The following is a 19358-nucleotide window of genomic DNA, read 5'->3' on the forward strand; positions in this document are numbered from 1 at the left end:
AAAAAGAAAAGTCCTCATCACAAGAAAAAAATTATAGTTATGTATGGTGATGAATGCCAACTAGACTTATTATGGTGCATATCTGGCAATACATACAAATATCAAATCATTACACCTAAAAGTAATATAATGTTATCTGCCAGTTTTATCTCAATCTAAAAAATCTTACTGATTTGCAGTTTTTTCTAAGAGGTTATGTTATAAGCAATTGCATGGTAAGAGTCTGGGCCAGAATTCTTAAGTTTAAATCCCAGCCCTGTTATTTATTATACACATGACCCTGAGCAAGTTAATGAACCTCATCTGATTTCCTCATCTGCAAAAGGGAGTTAATAGTAGTGTTTAACTCATAGCGTTGTTTATTAGGATTTAAAAAGGAGTGTTATAAAGCACTGTACTGGGAACATAACTACTAAATGGATGTTACATAAACAAAATATGTTTTTGGTACATGTCATTCAAGAAATGGGCTGGAATGTCATACCTTCCCACAAAAGGACCAATTTTTTGCCTTTTATTGGACAGCCACTATGTATTAAGAATCTACAAAAAAAAAATGTTTTCACATCCATAGTAATACCTTTGTTAAAGTCATACAACATTCCTCTCACACAGATACGCTGTAACATGGGAAGTCACATAAGAGTGGGGAGGGAGAAGGAATTTCTATAACTCTGGACACCTGAGGTCATCTCTCCTGGGAAACTACAGGATAGAGTGGTGGTCTAAGTAAGGAAAGAGTGCCTTTCTGATGTGGGATAACATAAGGAATCTTATGATCAAGGTAAGTTTGTACAATTTGATCAATTTGTTTGTACAAAGAAAATGTACAATTACATTTTCTTTAGCATTAATAACTATTTCCTAAGACTGCATATTTAAATTGAGTTCCATGGATGTGCTACTAGTAACTGGTAGAGTTGATATTTGAATCTAGATTCCTTCAACGCTAAAACTTGTGCTTCTTAAGTGCTATGCCAAGTGTTTTCCAAACTAATTCATAAAATCAATTCAATTGATTGAAGGTTATGGCCTATATTTTTCTTTTTAAGATGAAATAGAGGGGCATCTGGGTGACTCAGGGGGTTAAGCATCTGACTCTTGATTTTGGCTCAGGTCATGATCTCAGGGTCATGAGATCAAGTTCCCTGTCAGGCTCTGTGCTGGCATGGGGCCTGCTTAAGATTCTCTCTCTTTGGGATCCCTGGGTGGCGCAGTGGTTTGGCGCGTGCCTTTGGCCCAGGGCGCGATCCTGGAGACCCGGGATCGAGTCCCACATCAGGCTCCCGGTGCATGGAGCCTGCTTCTCCCTCTGCCTGTGTCTCTGCCTCTCTCTCTCTCTCTCTGTGACTATCATAAAAAAAAAAAAAAAAAAGATTCTCTCTCTTTCCCTCGGCCTCGGCCTCTGCCCCTCCCCTGCCACTAGCTCTTCCTCTGTCTCTAAAAATAAAAAAAAAAATAAAGTAAAAAGATGAACTAGAACAGAAATATCACAGTACTTCACACACAGTGTAAGTACTGCTTCAAAAAACTTTTACTTGACATGTGTTCATGTGTGTGCATCAGATTTTGATATAAATAAATTTCTGGGGTGCCTGTGTCACTCAGGTGGCTAAGCATCTACCTTCAGCTCAAGTCATGATCTCAGGGTCCTGAGATCGAGCCTCACAATGGGTTCCCTGCTCAGAGGGGAGTCTGCTTCTCCCTCTCCCTCTGCTCCTCTGCTTGTGCGCTCTCTCAAATAAATAAATAAATAAAATCTTCAAAAATATATGTATTTCTTACTTTAGGGGTCAAAAAAAGTCAAAGCTACAGAGAAACTAAGGCTGGTGAGAATTTGTTCAGGTGTAGGCAAGGATACAGGAAGAAGACAGCTCAGAAAGCAGGTGTATGTTCAACTGTGAAGTTTGACATTTGGGCAGTTTCATGCTTTCTTACAATAAAAACTTTCTGTATGGCTCTAAATTGATATTAAAGATATTTTTTAAAGGACCTATTTTGTACAAGTTAAATCAAACCATCCTCATTAAATCTTACAGAAAACTAAAGGCTTTCCTAAAAACTATATATTGGAATAGCAATACCTGAGAAGAATAAATTTTTCTACTCAGAAATTTTTCTACTCAAAGAAAAACTTTGAGTAGAAAAATTTCATTAGGTACTCTGCTATGTATTTCATTTATAATTGCTCTTATAGCACATTTCGCTTTGTCTTTCAGTGAAGCAGGAGAAGTGGTATTTGTTGGTTAAAAAAAAAGTCTACCTTTTCAAGACACTGGTAATCAGGATTTTAAAATGTGACCAATAAAAAGCAAATTATCTCAAACAACCAAAGGTGTGTGGTTTGAGTCAAAAAGAGCCCATTAGAAGGGACCTTTAACATAACTGGTAAAATCTGTATATGGCCTATATTTTTATCATCAAGTAATAATTGTTCATTTTGTCAAATGTGAAATGACACTGTGACTACTTAAAAAAGAAAAATCCATATGGGATGAAATGACAGAATGTTTGGAATTTGCTTTAAAGCACTTAAGTGGGGAGTTGGGGTGGGGAGGGAATTAAAGGGACAGATGAAGCATACTTTATGAATCAAGATGATTTGGTATACTGAGGTTCACAATTCTTTTCTTTTTACATTCATGAATATTTACAAAGTTCAACACGTGATTCTAAGAAAAAGAAAAAAAAAAGCCTTAAGGATTTAACAAAACAAACAGCCAAAATCAACAAATTATTGCCAAGTACACCAGGAAAGAAAAAAAAGTGAAGCTGTTAGTCATGCTTGCCAGCTGTCATATAATCAAAGTTCAATTTTGTTTGTTCCTTAAAAAATTGGATGAAGTCACAATGTGACCATATTTTCTAAGTCTACAATAATATTATGAATCTTATAAAAGGTTGAGGTGCCATCTTTATCATTCTATTTTAGGATGCTGGTAGACACAAAAAAATAGCATGAAACACGTAATTGCAAGAAATAAGGAAAACTTCAGCAGGTATCATCTGAAAACAAAAGGTATATCCTGCCACATTAACAGGCACAAATACTGCATGTTCTAAAGGGATCTTAAAGGAAAGAAATAAGTGTTGGATTTTGTTCATTATGCTATTTTTTAAATGAGGTCTTCTCTAATTAAAATATTATAACATTCTAAATTCTGTTTAAACAGAAACTCTGTTTTGTAATGCATTTCTCTTGACCACTACTTAAAGGAAATAATAAAGCCAATAAAGCAGTCGTGCGATAAAGCAGACTAACAGTGTGGGAACTCTACAGAACAAACATCAAAGACAGACCTTGTTGTGGACTAATTAAATCAATATATCTGAGAGACGGCACCACTGCTCAGAGATGTGGATTAGCCTCCTGTCCTCGTTTTTATTTCCCTTTGTGTTGTTTCAATTTCTAAGGACCCTTGATATTGTCTCGCCAAAAAAATGTTTCCCAAGAGATACTATTAGGATGCTGTGTCACCATGTGACATTTCAAAACACTGCTAGATGGCTAGACTTGGTGATATGAGAAATAGGTTTTCAATAGCACAGAGCAGCCTTGTTCCCACAGGAGCCTTGAGAGCACTGTTTAAGCAGTCCCTCTAAATTTATGTTACTATTTTGGTCACAGGCATACTCTTTCAACTGCTGCAATATGCAATTAAAGAGAACTTCCATCTAGGCTAACTTGGAAACAATCCTGTCAACAGTGGCTTGTCATGACAGGAGTTTCTCACAGTCTCCTTGATACTAAACACTGTAATGTCTGAAAATGAAGGGTCTTCCTTTAATTCACAGGATGGTTGTTTGCAATTAAAAGAAATTATTGTAAATAGGCATCATATAACTGATAAAGACATAAATTGAAGAATATATTTCCAAATAGAATGCAGAGTTTATCTAAAACGGGAAACTTGGGATCCCTGGGTGGCGCAGCGGTTTAGCGCCTGCCTTTGGCCCAGGGCGCGATCCTGGAGACCCGGGATCGAATCCCACATTGGGCTCCCGGTGCATGGCGCCTGCTTCTCCCTCTGTCTATGTCTCTGTATGTCTCTGTCTCTCTCTCTCTCTGTGTGACTATCATAAATAAATAAAAATTAAAAAAAAATCTCTTAAAAAAATAAAACGGGAAACTTGTGGTTTCTCTTAATCTTTCTCTTCTCCTTTTCCACTCACACCTTGCAAATATCTTAAAAATTTATAGCTTAACAGTCAAGTATTAGTATATAAATTTAAATTAAAGTGTGATTTTAACATCCATTTTAAACATATAATAGACCTCTGTTAACTTCTTACCATTTATTTTTGAAAACCATTCAAGAATAAAGTACTATAATTTTAAATGAATCATATTTAGGTAAAGGGATTGGTGTTTATGGTGAGAGATAAGGCAAATAATTCTGATAACTTCAATCTTTGATGACTTCCTTAACTTGCCCTCAAAATATAAAACTGTTCTATAAACTAACTTACAACCTGAGAGCTGCCCAACTATTGCACATTTCCTGAAGTGGGTTCAGTTTTCATTACAAAAATTAAATGAGTCTTAAATGAAATTTAATGTACAATGCTTTTGTCCCACCAATAATTAGATGTTAAAATGAAGATTCTCTGGCAATGATTTTCTTTACTTTTTAAATCACATCTGTATTGACTTGCCATCAGAATGATTTCTCACAAGGGCCAAGTCAATGCCATTGATTTTCTTTTAAAGTAATAAGGCAAACCACTTATTCTCTGTACTGAAAGGAAACTGCTTTCTCCCTAAAGCAACTTCTCTAGCAGGAGGCTCCTGACCTCACATTGTCAACCACCAATTCAGACCCAGTAGCACAAGCTTCATTTCCACGTTTGGACTCCTCCATTTCCTCTGTTTCCTTGATGGCATCTGCTTTTATGACATCAGCAGAAGTTTTAACTATGGGCAGACACAGGAAATACCTAGGCCTCGCTGTATGGCGTGTACCTTGGAACAAAAGAACACTTTTAATTTAACATAGGCAGAGGGAGAAGCAGGCTCCATGCACCGGGAGCCCGACGCGGGACTCGATCCCGGGTCTCCAGGATCGCGCCCTGGGCCAAAGGCACGCGCCAAAACGCTGCGCCACCTAGGGATCCCCTTAATTTAAATCAGACTATATAGATTATCGACTATTGTCCTAAAAACAAGAAAGTAGGGCATTTTGATTTGTAAAATGGCAACATTCCCAATTCTGGGCATGAAAAACTCCTCTTTCCCTTCTTCCTGCAGCCCCTGTAAGCTGTTTTGGTCTAAGGCCATATGCTCTTCTTGTATCAAGAGAGCAGAGCTGGTGAATAGAGGCAGTTCAAAATCATGGATTTTGGTCCTTGGAACAGTCTGTGTAGTATGCTTTAATTAAGACTGGAGAATCCAGTTTCTAAGCCAACCTCTAAATCAGCATTTATTTTGAAAAGATATTTTACCAATTTAAAATGGTTCTCAGAAGAAGGACAGCATGTCTCCACTGGGGCTAATTCAGGTCTTGGCTGCCATAAATCACTTCTTAAATTCACCAAGAAGAAAGAGTCTCCAATAAAACAGTCATTCTCTTGCGGATGAAGTGGCTTATTAGCAAAGGGGTCAGGATGACAACACCATTCTTCAACTAGAGCTCCCCAGTTCTCACTCGGCAATGGGAGCACTCTGATGAGCTCCCTAGTAGAGAGAGGAAAAACATTTTTTTAAAGAACAAAATGGAAACGTAGCATTTTCTTAATTAAATCAGCATGAAAGATGAAAGAAACGCATTAACCACATTGTCTGCAATGATAACCTCCTGCCTAGATTACAAAAGTAAAATATACTTATTATAGGCAGTTTGAAAGTGTATAAAGGTATAGAGAAAATAAAAATTATCCTTTCAAGCAACATAGGTATACACATGTTCACAGTCCAGAATCAAAAGATATACACAAACTGTACCTTGCTTTCACTGTTTTAGTTATATTCTGATTCTTAATGATTCCATTCTGTTCTATAGGTATGCCAAAACTTTGAGATCATTCCCTTTCCGGTAGGTCCTCAGGTTTTGAGTTTTCCAGTATCAACAACCCTGTCATGAACATTCCTATTAAAACATTTCTATACGGGATCCCTGGGTGGCGCAGCGGTTTGGCGCCTGCCTTTGGCCCAGGGCGCGATCCTGGAGACCCGGGATCGAATCCCGTGTCGGGCTTCCGGTGCATGGAGCCTGCTTCTCCCTCTGCCTATGTCTCTGCCTCTCTCTCTCTCTCTGTGACTATCATAAAAAAAAAAAAAACAACATTTCTATACATATCTGATTATTTCCTTGGGAAAAAAATCTTGCAACTGTGAGATCACGATCACAAATGATATCCATATTTTAAAACCCCACACATATTGACAAAGTGCTTTTCAGAAAGGCTATATCAATCTGTAATTCTTCCATGTGCCTGCTTCAGAATTGAATACTATCACTTTTCCATGTAATGGGTGAAAATGGTCTCCATACCGCTTTAATTGGCAACTCTAATTACTAGTGAGATTGAACTGGCTTTCATATTTATTGACCAGCGAGTTTCTTCTGTGAGTTGTGATGAATGACTATTTTCCAATGACCTATTAGTATGCTGTTAGTAATTTTTAAAAGTATATTCTATCTAAGAATATTAGCCTTTTAGCCATCATCTGTGACAAATAGTTTTGTTATTGACTTTTAATTTGGTTTGTCTTAAATTCCAAATCACCTAACTCTGTCTTCAGTGATTTCTCCCATTAACTATTTTTATTTTTTTTTAATTTATTTATGATAGTCACACAGAGAGAGAGAGAGGCAGAGACATAGGCTGAGGGAAAAGCAGGCTCCATGCACCGGGAGCCCGACGTGGGATTCGATCCCGGGTCTCCAGGATTGTGCCCTGGGCCAAAGGCAGGCGCTAAACCACTGAGCCACCCAGGGATCCCCCCATTAACTATTTTTAAATAAACTTTTTATTTCGGAATAATTGTAAATTTACAGAAAAGTTACAAAAACAGTACAGAGAGTCCTTATACACGCTCCACCCAGCTTTCTCTAAGGTTAACATTTTATATAACCATGGGAGATTTGTCAAAACTACAGACTTTATCTGGATTTCCCTAGTTTTTCCATTAATGTCCTTTTTTCCTTTGATCTAGGATCCAATTCATGATAACACACTGCAGTTAGTCATCATGTTTCCCTAGTCTCCTTAATTTAGTCCATTACATTTTCTTAGTCTGTCCTTATTTTTTAGGACGTTGAAATTTTTGAAGAGCACTGGTCTGGTGTTTTACAGAATATCCCTCAATTTAAGTTTCTCTGATGTTTCCTCAAGATTAGACTGGGGTTACGGGTTTGGGAAACAAACTAACAAAAAAACCCCCACAGAAGTGAAGTGGCCTTCTCAGCACATCCTATCAGAGGGTACACTCACTCAATCAATATGACTTATCACTGGTACTGTTAAACTTGAACAATTGGCCAGCATGGTATCTACTAGGTTTCTCCACTAATAAGCTATAGTCTTCCCTTTGCATACTCAATTCCTTGAAGTGAGTCACTAAGCCCAGACCACGCTGGAGGGGAGAGAAATTGAGTTCCACTCTACTATTATTTTTTATGCTTAAAATGGCCTTAAAATTAAGTAGGCACTTCTACTTGCTACTAGTTTTTTTTTTTTAATGGTTTCATTTTTTTCTGGACAACAGATACATAAAACTTTATCAGAAGAAAAGCTAAACATGATTTTACCTATATTCTAAATTAGGGAGATCTGTAGTCTAAGAGGAGAAGAAATATGGGCAGGATGATAAGAAGCTTCAAAATAATTAATCCTGAGAAAAACAGAATAGAACCACGTTCATGGTCTTCTTAATGCCCATGAGCAGTGTGATTGCTTAGAGCAGCCTGAGTACCTCCATTCCTCTCAGCAAAAACATATGCTCACTAGAGTCAACTATATTTGATCACAGACCTGATTATGCCACTTATACATTATTTTAGTTACATAATTTAAAAAGCATGTAAACTAAGGAAATATGAATTGCTATTCCTCTGAAAACTAAAGACTTTAAATGAAAGCCAGTTGCCCCCCCCCAAAAAAAATAATTGATAAGCTGTAGGAGATACAGCTATATATAGAACACTGGAAAAAAGGAAGAAGAATAAAAATCTAGAAAAATTCTACAGCTCCATTGCTTTCAGATGTCTAACTTCTCCTTCCATTTAAGAAAACACAAACTAGAAATTGTAGATGATGAATTTTGGATGGAATACCTACTAGTAAAAAAAGCTACACAACAGTATAGCCAAATTTAACAAAGAGGTATCGGTTCCATGGGACGCCTGGGTGTCTCAACAGTTGAGTGTCTGATCAAGTTCCACATTGGGCTCCCTGCTTCTCTCTCTGCCTATGTCTCTGCCTCTCTCTATCACGAATAAATAAATAAAATATTAAAAAAATAGATCAGTTCCAGGATCCCTGGGTGGCTTAGCGGTTTAGCGCCGCCTTCAGCCCAGGGTGTGATCCTGGAGTCCCAGGATCGAGTCCCATGTCCGGCTCCTTGCAAGGAGCCTGCTTCTTCCTCTACCTGTCTCTCGGCCTCTCTCTCTCTCTCTCTCTCTGTGTCTCCCATGAATAAGTAAATAAAATCCTTAAAAAATGTATATATATATATACATTTCCATGATAAAATGGAAATTTATTTTATCGGTTCCATGATAAAATATTCGTAAGTTAATGGACATTTGTATGCTTTAAATTAAAATATTTAAGATGCAAATGTATCATTTTTTAACGATTTCCTCCATGTTAATCTTTTTTCTTTGATATCCTCAACAATGAGTCTCATAAAAAGACTCTTAACTACAAAGAACAAACTGATGGTTACCAGAAGGATGGTGGGTAGAGGGCTGGGTTAAATAGGGGATGGGGATTAAGGACTATACTTGTGATGAGCACCGAGTGTTGTATGGAAGTGCTAAACCACTAAATTGCATATCTGAAACTAATATTACTCTGTATGCTAACTAGATAAAAACTTAAAAAAAAAAAAAACCACCAATAAGAAAATGACAGGTAAACATAGCACCTTCTCCTACTGGAGTCTCTGGTGAGAGAACTGTGGAAGCAGGTCTTTGGGCAGCAGCTCCATTACTATCTTAGCAGCTTCTCAAGTACCAGCCCAAGGCCAAAATCCACAAAAGCTGACAGATGCTCTACTGCACTGATCCACCACAGAACTCTGCCCAGTAATTCTGGATCCACCAGCAACAACAATCCCCATAGAACCCTCAAACATTCTATCTGGAACCCTACTAGCAAGTGGACTCATGGATCATTTGGCTATTTGATCAGGGTTTGATCAGGGACAGGAGAGGGGGATTTGTAAATATAATGTGATTCACTCTATTACTATTTAATGGTCATTCTTCTAGATCTTTCTTACTATTCTTATATCATTATACAATTAGTAAATTAAAATATATTAAAATGGGCCAATCTTATAAAAAAAAAGGGCAATTACAATATGGAAGAAAGAAGACATGTAATTTATAAATCCAGAGGACAAAGCTAGGAAGAAGAAAGGCTCATTTTAGTTTGACATAAGGAAGAACTTCCCTTTCAGATTAGGAAATGCCCTCTAGCAGCATCCCTTCAACTGCTGAATCTGTTTAGGATATTAAGTGACTCTTTCAACATTCATTTTCTAAAAGTCTTCTATGAACCAGGCATTCTGTTGACACAAAATATTAATACACATAGTTCTTTCTCTCAAGGGACTCAGGGTCTAGGAGACTTATAAACAATAAAACTTTATAAAATAAATGTAATAAATACTCCTAACAAAGTAATGGTTCTAAATTCATAGGGGGTTGGGAGAGGGGACAGCTTAGAACCTTCTGAAAATTTAATGAAAGCTTTCAACCTTTCTTCAAACATACATTCCCACAAGCACATAAAATCTGCATATTACTTTAGGGGATTCTTTGATTCACAAAACCAACCCACAAATTCAGGGCAATAAATACAAAGTATGAGGGGAGTAGAAGGTATATGAATTTTAGAGAAGTGATACTTGAGCTGATCTCTGAAGGATGAATAGTTCCTTTTCTTTTTTTTTAAGATTTTATTATTTATTCATGAGAGAAACAGAGACACATGCAGAAGGAGAAGCAGGCTCCCCTCAGGGAGACTGATGCAGCACTCGATTCCAGGACCCAGGGATTACAACCTGAGCCAAAAGCAGACGCTCAACCCCTGAGTCATCCAGGTGCCCCAGGTAAGAGTTCTTAAAACTATAAAAAGAATTAAGGGTATCATGAATGGAGTTAACAATATAAAGGTAAGCACCGTATCTGTTTAACTATATTCCTAGTGTCTGGCACAGCGCGTGACTCACAGTATAAGTTCTTAAATACTTGTTAAAGGAATGAACAATCACATTTTGATACACATGAGGCCCCTGCTTGGCTCTGTTGCATACTGGGATAAAAGGGTTAACAAACCTTTTCCCTTGCTGCTTAAGAATCTAACCTTTGGTTTAACCACCAAGCTCTGTTACCCTGGAAACCAGGTAGATGGTAAGCATGAATTATATTGCTAGGCAACGTTGCTTATGGTAAAAATGACCCCTGACTGGCAAATTGCATCCAGACTGACAATGCCTGAATGTAGTCCTTTGCAAGGAACCCTAGAAACTATGCCAAGGAATTGCTACAGAAGATGCTGGCTGCTTAGGACATGAGGCTTCTTCTCAGAGTAGCTCCTGCACCTCCTTGATTGTGGATCTCAAGCTTTGCACCTGGAACTGTGTCACATGGAAAGACAAGAGTCACTTGCTTCAACTGTTGCAGGATTCCTGCGGAGAGAAACTCCTTTTGATGCTGCCCTGCTGGCAAGCTGGCAAGAATTGTGGCTTGTGGTAGGATTGTGAGTCTGCATTTTTTTTAAGTTCTTATTTATTTATTTATTTATTTATTTATTTATTTATTTATTTATTTATTTATTTATTTATTTATTTATTATTTGAGAGAGAGAGAGAGAGAGAGAGTGAGTGCGAGCATGAGCCGGGTGGAGAGGTGTGGGGTGAGCAGAGGCAGAGGAAGAAGCAGATTCCCTGCTGAGCAGGGAGCCTGACCCTGGGATCATGACCAGAGCCGAAGGTAGACACTTGACTGCTTAACTGACTAAACCACTCAGGTGCCCCCTGAGTTTGCATATTTAATTGAATTTTACAAGATCTCTGGTGGGCACTGACATACACCTTATTCCATTTAATACTTACTACAACTTTGTGAGGTAAGAATTTCTATTCCCCTGCTACAGAGGAGAAAAGATAGGTTCAGAAATGTTCAATAATCTGTAATAAATTCACAGAACCAGTGGTGAGGAATAAAGGCAGGATCTTAACCCAGGTCTTCCAGGCTCCAAAACTGAATTCTTTCCCTCGGAATATATTCCCTCCCCTGACAATGCAGACCATCAGAAAAGGAGACTGGGAAGGGGTGCAAACTGTGTGGGGTGTTACATGCCGACCTAAGAGCTAAGGACTTGTTTCTATAGATAGGTGGGAAGCATTACAAAATTCTAAGGAGGGAAATGATAGGTCAGATTTGAATTTTTATGAAGAAGCAGAAGAGTACCTGTTTCAAGTGGGAGGCAGACCTAAAGAGGCTCCTAAATCTTCTCTATCACTGAGATTCTCTATCTCTTGACATTTTGCAAACAGATCCTCAATACATCGCAAAAGATACTAATATCAAAATCTCACACTTGATCACAGAAATGAAACTGCACCAAAATTTAAAGAAATCTGGGAGACTTGATACACATTAGCACAAAATGTGCTATTTCAAACTTAACTTGACCCCATATCACAGTGAATAAAAGCTAAAATATATCCCATAACTATCTACATAAGACATCAGGAGCAAGAAAAGTGCTCAATTCACAAGTCATTGCAAAGATAAAAGTGTTTTTACTACAGAAATAATTTTTTCTGGTATTTTGAAAAACATAAAACCTCTTAGAACAAAATATGTATTATAATCACAGCTCTACTGAAAGTGTATCTGTTGAAAACCTGAAACTTTGATATGATCTACTTCTCCAGAGAACTTTCAAAATAAAATAGATATCATTTTTTTCCAAGGCAGTTTTAGGTAAAAACCTGTCAAAGTTCAGAAAAAGAGTGAAATGATTTCTTGAATTTTCTCTCATCTTAAAATAACACGAACAGTAACACATTTATAATTAATTAAAATTTGTTAGTTATTTTTAATGCATCTTAACCACAAGCCTTAGGGACAAACAAAATACACAATGTTAATCAATGCTATTGACTGATGATGCTTATTCAAAACTTAAACACGTAGAAAAGAAAATGAAATGCCCTTTAACTTTAAAATCAACCATTAATCATTGACAATAACAATGGTAATAACATAGAACTTTTACAGGTTGGATTATAAACAAGTGGACATTAAGAATCTTAGAATAACATCAAATACTTAAAGCTCAAATTATGGCTACTAAAATCTAGATAAATTGAGCTGATGATATCCAACTGGTAGATGACAAATCCTACAAACCAAGCTTTACATTTCATTACCATTATGTACTTAGTAAAATTAGACCCATAAAGGTATCTTCATTTTTTTTCCCAAAAGTTTATATAATGTTACCAACGATCTAATTTGTGCCTGTACTCTTTTTTCACCTCTGTTCTTTTTCATAGACAAGCGACTGCATTCATAGTAGTTATTTTCAGACTATAATTATAGGTGGTCCGTCAAGTAGACCAACTGGTTGGATACTCTGACATCTCTTATGTTTCCATAAAGTCTATTCTACTTGTTTCCTTCTAGAGTTTCTAAGGTCTCCCTAACTGCTGAGCTGACACTCAGCTCTGCTACTGCAGGTGGAATGAGGAGGGCCTGTCCAGAGACCTTGGGAGACCTCTCAAGTGGGACTAAGAATCAAAATCTTTTATGTTTGAGTCTGTCTGGCCAACTAATATAACTCAAGTCTGGCATGAATTTATTTCTAGGAGATGCAACAAATTCCAAACCTGATGATCATTTAGCTGTTTCAATAAAGTAAATTTTGTCATTATTGTTACTTGATATTAGGGCTTATTAGTCTCAACAGGAGCATGATGAAAAACTATGTATGTTCAGACAATTTTTTTTTTAAGAGAGGAAGAGGGGGTGAGGGGGCAGAGGGAGAGGGAGAGAGAATCTCAAACAGGCTCCCAGCTGAGTTTGGAGCCCAATATGGGGCTCAATCTGATGACACGAAGATCATGACCTGAGTTAGATGCTTAATGGACTGAACTGGTGCCCATGTGCCCCTGTTCAGACAATTTTCATACAAATACTCTGAACTGGTAAAAGTATAAACTAGAGAATTTTATGGTAAGGAAATAAAGCATTATTTATTTTCAGATATCCAAAACAAATGGCTAAGATCATGTTCCTAAATTAAGAAAAAAAGACTGCTATAATTAGCAGATTTCATGCACCTTGATTCTAATAGGTATTAAAAGCCATTAATGAGTCTTTTTTTTTTTTTGAGGTTTTATTTATTTATTCATGATAGACAGAGAGAGGGAGAGAAAGAGAGAGGCAGAGACACAGGCAGAAAGAGAAGCAGAACCCCCCATTAATGAGTCTTAATAGATTATAGAAATAAGGTGCAGAGGACTGTTTAATTTGCTTGCCAAGAATTTTTTTCATTAAAAAAAGGAACATGGGGATCCCTGGGTGGCGCAGCGGTTTGGCGCCTGCCTTTGGCCCAGGGCGCGATCCTGGAGACCCGGGATCGAATCTCACGTCAGGCTCCCGGTGCATGGAGCCTGCTTCTCCCTCTGCCTGTGTCTCTGCCTCTCTCTCTCTATGACTATTGTAAATAAAAAAAAAAAAAAAAAAAAAAAAAAGGAACATGGATTAGTCTTGCACTACCCAAAGCATCATGAATCACAGAACCCAAGGTACAACTTTACATGGTTCATTAATCATAGAATTTTCTGCTCGTAGGACTCCTAGAGTTGTATCTAATCTAACCTCCTCATTTTACAGATGAGGAAACTAAGGTCTAGAAAATTAACATGACTTATTCCCAAAAATAAGGCTAACCAGTAAGCAGATCTTAACTCTGCTCCATCCTCTTACTAGAGGAGTTCCCAGTACAGATAAATCAACCTATCTCAAAGTGCCCTCCTGTAAAAGATGCTTACAATTAGTTCATTTCGATTATAGAACACACAAGCCTCTTTTGGTTTTGTTTTCTATTTAACATGAACAAAAGATGTCCTAACTACCTACATAAAACAGATATCTGAGGGAGAAATGAGAAGACCCGCTGAGTTTAATGTAAAAAGTCAACATGAAATCCTTGTACAGATACTGGAGGATGCTTGTTTTTCCAACAAACATGAGGCATGCTGCCTGAGAGTGAAATCTCCTACTAAGGATTTCTCTGCATTGTTCAAGAGGCATACACTTGCCAGACACACAGGTCTGATAGGAAAAGGCTTTCAGGTAAGCCTTGCTTAAATGAGGCAAAGGCTAAGTCAACTCCATGTTTATTTTATTAGAAAGAATAGGGAGGAAAACAGGGTCATTTCCCTGGCACAGCTAAAAAATCGAGTCCTGAATCAAAAAGACTTGACACAGTAAACTAGATAATTTGCTAATTTGCTAAGAAGACCACTAAGCAAAGGGGAGGGGAAGGAATCTATAAAACCAATTAAAAGGAACTTGTCAAGTTTTTACTATTATATGTATGACAGCTTTTAACTGTTTTGACAAGTTTGGAAAATTGGCCTTATTATGTCTACTTAAGAAGAAACACAAGTAGGAAGCATCATAAAATTTTAAGCAGGGAAGTGATTGGTCAGGTTTGAATTTTGACAAAGAAGAGGAAGAAGTCCAACAAGAGTGCCTATTTAGAGCGAGAGTTAGGCCTAAGTAAGCTCCTAAACCTTCTCCATCACCAAGATTCTGTCTTTCGACATGTCTAAGATGACTCATTATGTCTACTTAGGAAGCAGCTAAAGGGATATAGACAAGGTTTCCTAGCTACTAAGTGGTGAGGCTGCAGTTCAAACCCAAGGTTCCATTCTCCCACTTCTGCTTTACACCACACAGCCTCCAGATGGTCATGGTTAGGGAGCATGAAATTGTTCCTCTAGGTGCACCTATAAGCCCTTCTAGTTCTCAATTCCAATGATTAGAAAAAGAATGGACACAAAACAGAAGATATAGTTTCTGCATGGGAAGAATTGTTACAGGTAACAATTTTTATATCATCATCCTTTTCCAAAGAAACACAGATACCAGCCAGTAATGGATAAGCATATCCTTTATGGTGAGCAGTACCAGGAAATAGTGCTACACTGTATTTAACTTGCTCTTCCTGTGACTTCTAGGTCACCTCATTGTTGTAAAGGCATGCATGTTTCAGCAACTTCATGTGAGAATTCAACCAAAGCCTGAAATAGACTGAGAGGAGAAGTTTCCGGGTTTTACTACAACACAAAGTGGAATCCTATGGATATTTCAGGTTACAGTGGGTCTGTCACAACACAGTGCATAATGTGCAGCAACTTCAGCTCTTAGGTAATCTGAGCAGGGACATTCCCTCTTCTGCAGATTTAGTCACCTCATCTCTTACCCAAAATAATCATTCAGAGGTGCTCCATTCACTATCCCCCCACTTATACTAGGGTAACTTTCCATGATCTCATCTACCTGCGGCACTACCAGGAATTAGAAAGTAAGCAAGAGAGGCTGGTGGAAGGCCAAAATAAACACCCTACTGTTTATTCAATTCAACCCAGGAAGAATTTATTGAGTACACTATTCATCAGGCACTGTGGGCTGATGCTGGGGCTGATAGTGACGATGCTAGGGCTAATAATAAGAATAATAATTATAGTGGTAGCCATCATATACTGAATGCCCAGCACGTGCCAGGCACTGCTATAAATACTTAAATTCATTTGATCCTCTGAATAACCCTACGTAGTAGCTCCTATTGTCATCTATATTTTTGTAACAGGGAAATTGAGGAATGGAGTGGTTAAGTAGCTTGCCCAGAGTCACAGCTAATAAATGGTGGATGCAAACCAGACAGTCTGGCTTCTGAGTCTATACCACTAGTGGCTACCCTACACTGCACTCTAAATATGAGTGGGGATAAGGGACACAGGTCAATAAGACTATTCCAACACCTAGAGCCTATAGCCCAATTGGGAAGACAGGCAAATAAACCTTTGAGGAGCACATAAACCAACCGAGAATTCAGGGAAGGCTCCTGGCTGTAGATGGCCTATCAGATGAAACTAGGAAGGAGCTAATCAGAAGGAGACATGGGGTATGGGGTACATTCCAGGGGAGAGAGTAGCTCTGTACAGGCAGAAGTTTGGCATTCATTGAGATAAGGAACACCAAAAGAGGAGCAGGTTTTAGATATGGAGAAAGATCTATCCCCAAAGAAGTCTTAGGCACCCATCTTGGAGGAAACACATCTAATGAAGAAATCTAACTTCTTTCCTTAAGGATTGTTAACAACAATGAGGTTTTGATCGGTCTTTCCAACCGATGAGTGATTAGAAGCTGAAAATTCAGAGGAAAGGCTTTGTGCCCAGGAAACAAGTAGGAGGGAGAGAGAAGGTGGAAAAAATAAAGAAAAGAGACAGACACCTTGGGAATACAAAGAATATACCAAAGGGCCCTTCCCATCTCAAATGAGTAATCACACTACACTGTAAGAATGGGTTATAAGATGAACCTAATCACCCAGAAAAGGTTAATCTGTGCTCTGTATGCTCTGTTTTAGTAAGTAGGGAAATAAGAAATGGATTTTAGAGAGGGACTAAGAGAAAGAGTTCAAACAAAAAGTTGTGTTGCAAGAGCTTCTATGATTTAGAAGATTCACTTAATGTGGGGAAAAAACCTCATTCACCATCATGATGGATAAAACATGCAACAGAGTCCATGTCTCTTTTCAGAAGAGACATGCTTCGGTGATCAACACAGGCTTTCACCAAGGTAAGTTGTCCCGCCTCAAAGCCAGCATGCTATGTTCCCCTTTGTCACCTTTAGAAGACCTAACTGCTCTATGATTGTTGGAGAGCTTTATGGTTGATTTTGTTCAAAGTGACATTAAGCTGGCTCTCATTTGAAGGCCATATATTGCTCCCCTGATAATTACTTCAAAAATTCTAATAGAAAAAAAGAAAACCATTGCCAGGCACAGAATGAATCAGTGTAAAATACATTCCTTACCTGTCTCTTATTATGACTTCACCGCAGGACTGGCAATAAAATGTGCAACATTCTTGGGCTTGTGAGCTCTGATTAAACATTGAAACCAGTTCTAAAGAGAAATCAATGAAATAGCAAATCTTAGAGGTGTGGGACAAATATATTAACATACTTAAAGAGTTTAACAGCCACAATAAATTACTATTAATAAACACTGTTTACAATCCACCCAGAAGTACACATTTAATTAGCATTATCTGATGACTCAACTAGAAGCAAATATTATGACGTGCTCTCAAAACAACAGATTTTTCTAAGTGTTTCAGAGCTAGGTATTGCCCTAGATTATCCCTGTTACATACCACTGAGTTATTTCACTCATTCCATAAATACCAACGCTAAGGATGGGAGAAAGATAGTAATTACTTTCACATCAAGCTAACTACAAGGGGCCTGGCCTCACCATCCTCAGGTTTCCTCTGCTCTGTCTTAGGTACAGCTTTTCATCAGTGTGATTGCTGCTCTTATCTCTTAAATTTAAGTTTAATTTGATTTAAATTACATACAAACAGAAAGAATCTCGAAATTGGTCTTTATTGGGCAGGTTCCTGGGAATGCAATGGTTTCTAAGAATTCAAACTTCCAAGAGCAAAACTCAATTTTGATTAAAGCTGTGGAAAAATGTATATTTTCCACATTATGTGAAGTGCAGCATTCCCTTAGTTTCCATTATATCATTCATGAAGAAAGGAAACTTTCATTCCCCCCCCCCAAAAAAAACCAAAACAAAAACCCACACACAAAAATATCAGTCTGTATAAAAAAAGAAAAGTAATGAGGTCATACTCATTTCAAGCAATTTGAACTTGGTTCGTGTCACTTTGTATGTATGTTAAGATTTTAAAAACTGATGGTAGAAAATTTAAGCCTTGGCAATTAAAAATTCATCCTTTTAATTTCTAGGGGTCTCTGCCAACCCCTGTAGCACTAAGGTGAAGTAAACAGTATTCTTTAATTTTGAGCAGATAATAAGTAGACCTGGTAAGTCAACCAAAACAGTCTCTTCAGAACCAAAAAACAAATTTTCAGTGAAACACTCCCCCCTACCGGTCACCCAGCACGATCCACTGGCTTAGGTTCAAGACAGAACTTCCTGACAAGGTGGCAGTGTGAGAGAGCACTGCCACCTGGGGACGAATCTAATGCTTGTGCTGCCATCAGATTTCATTGTAGTCAGTTTCATGTCAAGGGTCCAGCCTGATCTGACCTATGTTAAACTCAGGGGAGAGTAAAACAATATGTTTACTGTAGTCCTTGAAAGAACATTTATAGTTGCAAAGTCAACTTTTTAAAAACCTCAAGACACAATTGAATGTGCTAAAAATGTCGTCACTTCTACACTACATTTTGACTCCAGTCAACATTAGTATGCATCTATCTGGTATTTATTCATTTAGCAGATATCTATTCATCACCTATTATGTGGAAAGCTATTAAGTACTGAGATCTATTTTGCATACTCTTTTCATGCACTGCAGAGCAGGGCTATAAAAGTATTCCTTTTCAGATATTTGAGTAAAATGTTTTAAAAATGTAAAGCCACAGCAGACCAGTTGAATGCAAGCAATATGCAAACCAACATTCAGCAGTCAACTTTTACCATCCTATAATTACAGCGAAATAATAATGCTTGCTGACTTAAATTTCTTTTAATAGTTCTAGTTTCGCTATTTATTAACAACCTTTACCCAAGTTGGGTAGGCGACAAATCAATTGTTTCTCTAGAAGGCCTTCATACCTCCTTAGTATGGGACCTAAAATCACAAATCCAGAAAACTAGCAGACCTGAAAAATACACCAGTGTGGCTTTTGTGCCTATCTTTGCCCAGTTTCCACAGCTGGTGTATTTCCCATCTTGGTGACCCCATTCTTCTTTCCATGGTTATTATACTAGTCATTCTTAGCATGTGGATACGTCACTTAAGCTCCATGAAATTTCAGTTCCCTATGCCTTGTTCCTAAATACAAATCTTTCCAACTCAAAACTAGCTATTCACTAATTTAGGACTTGGGCAAAAATCACTC

The 19358-nt window shown here is 37.8% G+C and overlaps 1 protein-coding gene across 2 annotated transcripts in view; it reads right to left on the reverse strand.

Moving 5' to 3' along the window:
* UBE3D (ubiquitin protein ligase E3D) overlaps positions 1-19358 on the reverse strand; it is a 149440-nt gene that overhangs the window by 118817 nt on the left and 11265 nt on the right. For both annotated transcript variants that reach the window (XM_055329541.1, XM_055329542.1), the window contains exons 3-4: positions 17295-17385; positions 5443-5674 (exon numbers count right to left, since the gene is read on the reverse strand). In XM_055329541.1, coding sequence (XP_055185516.1) covers positions 5443-5674; positions 17295-17385 — 323 coding nt within the window. The remainder of the gene's footprint in view (positions 1-5442; positions 5675-17294; positions 17386-19358) is intronic.

The sequence above is a fragment of the Nyctereutes procyonoides genome, unplaced genomic scaffold (genome assembly GCF_905146905.1).
Source record: "Nyctereutes procyonoides isolate TBG_1078 unplaced genomic scaffold, NYPRO_anot_genome, whole genome shotgun sequence".
Classification (NCBI taxonomy): Eukaryota; Metazoa; Chordata; class Mammalia; order Carnivora; family Canidae; genus Nyctereutes; species Nyctereutes procyonoides.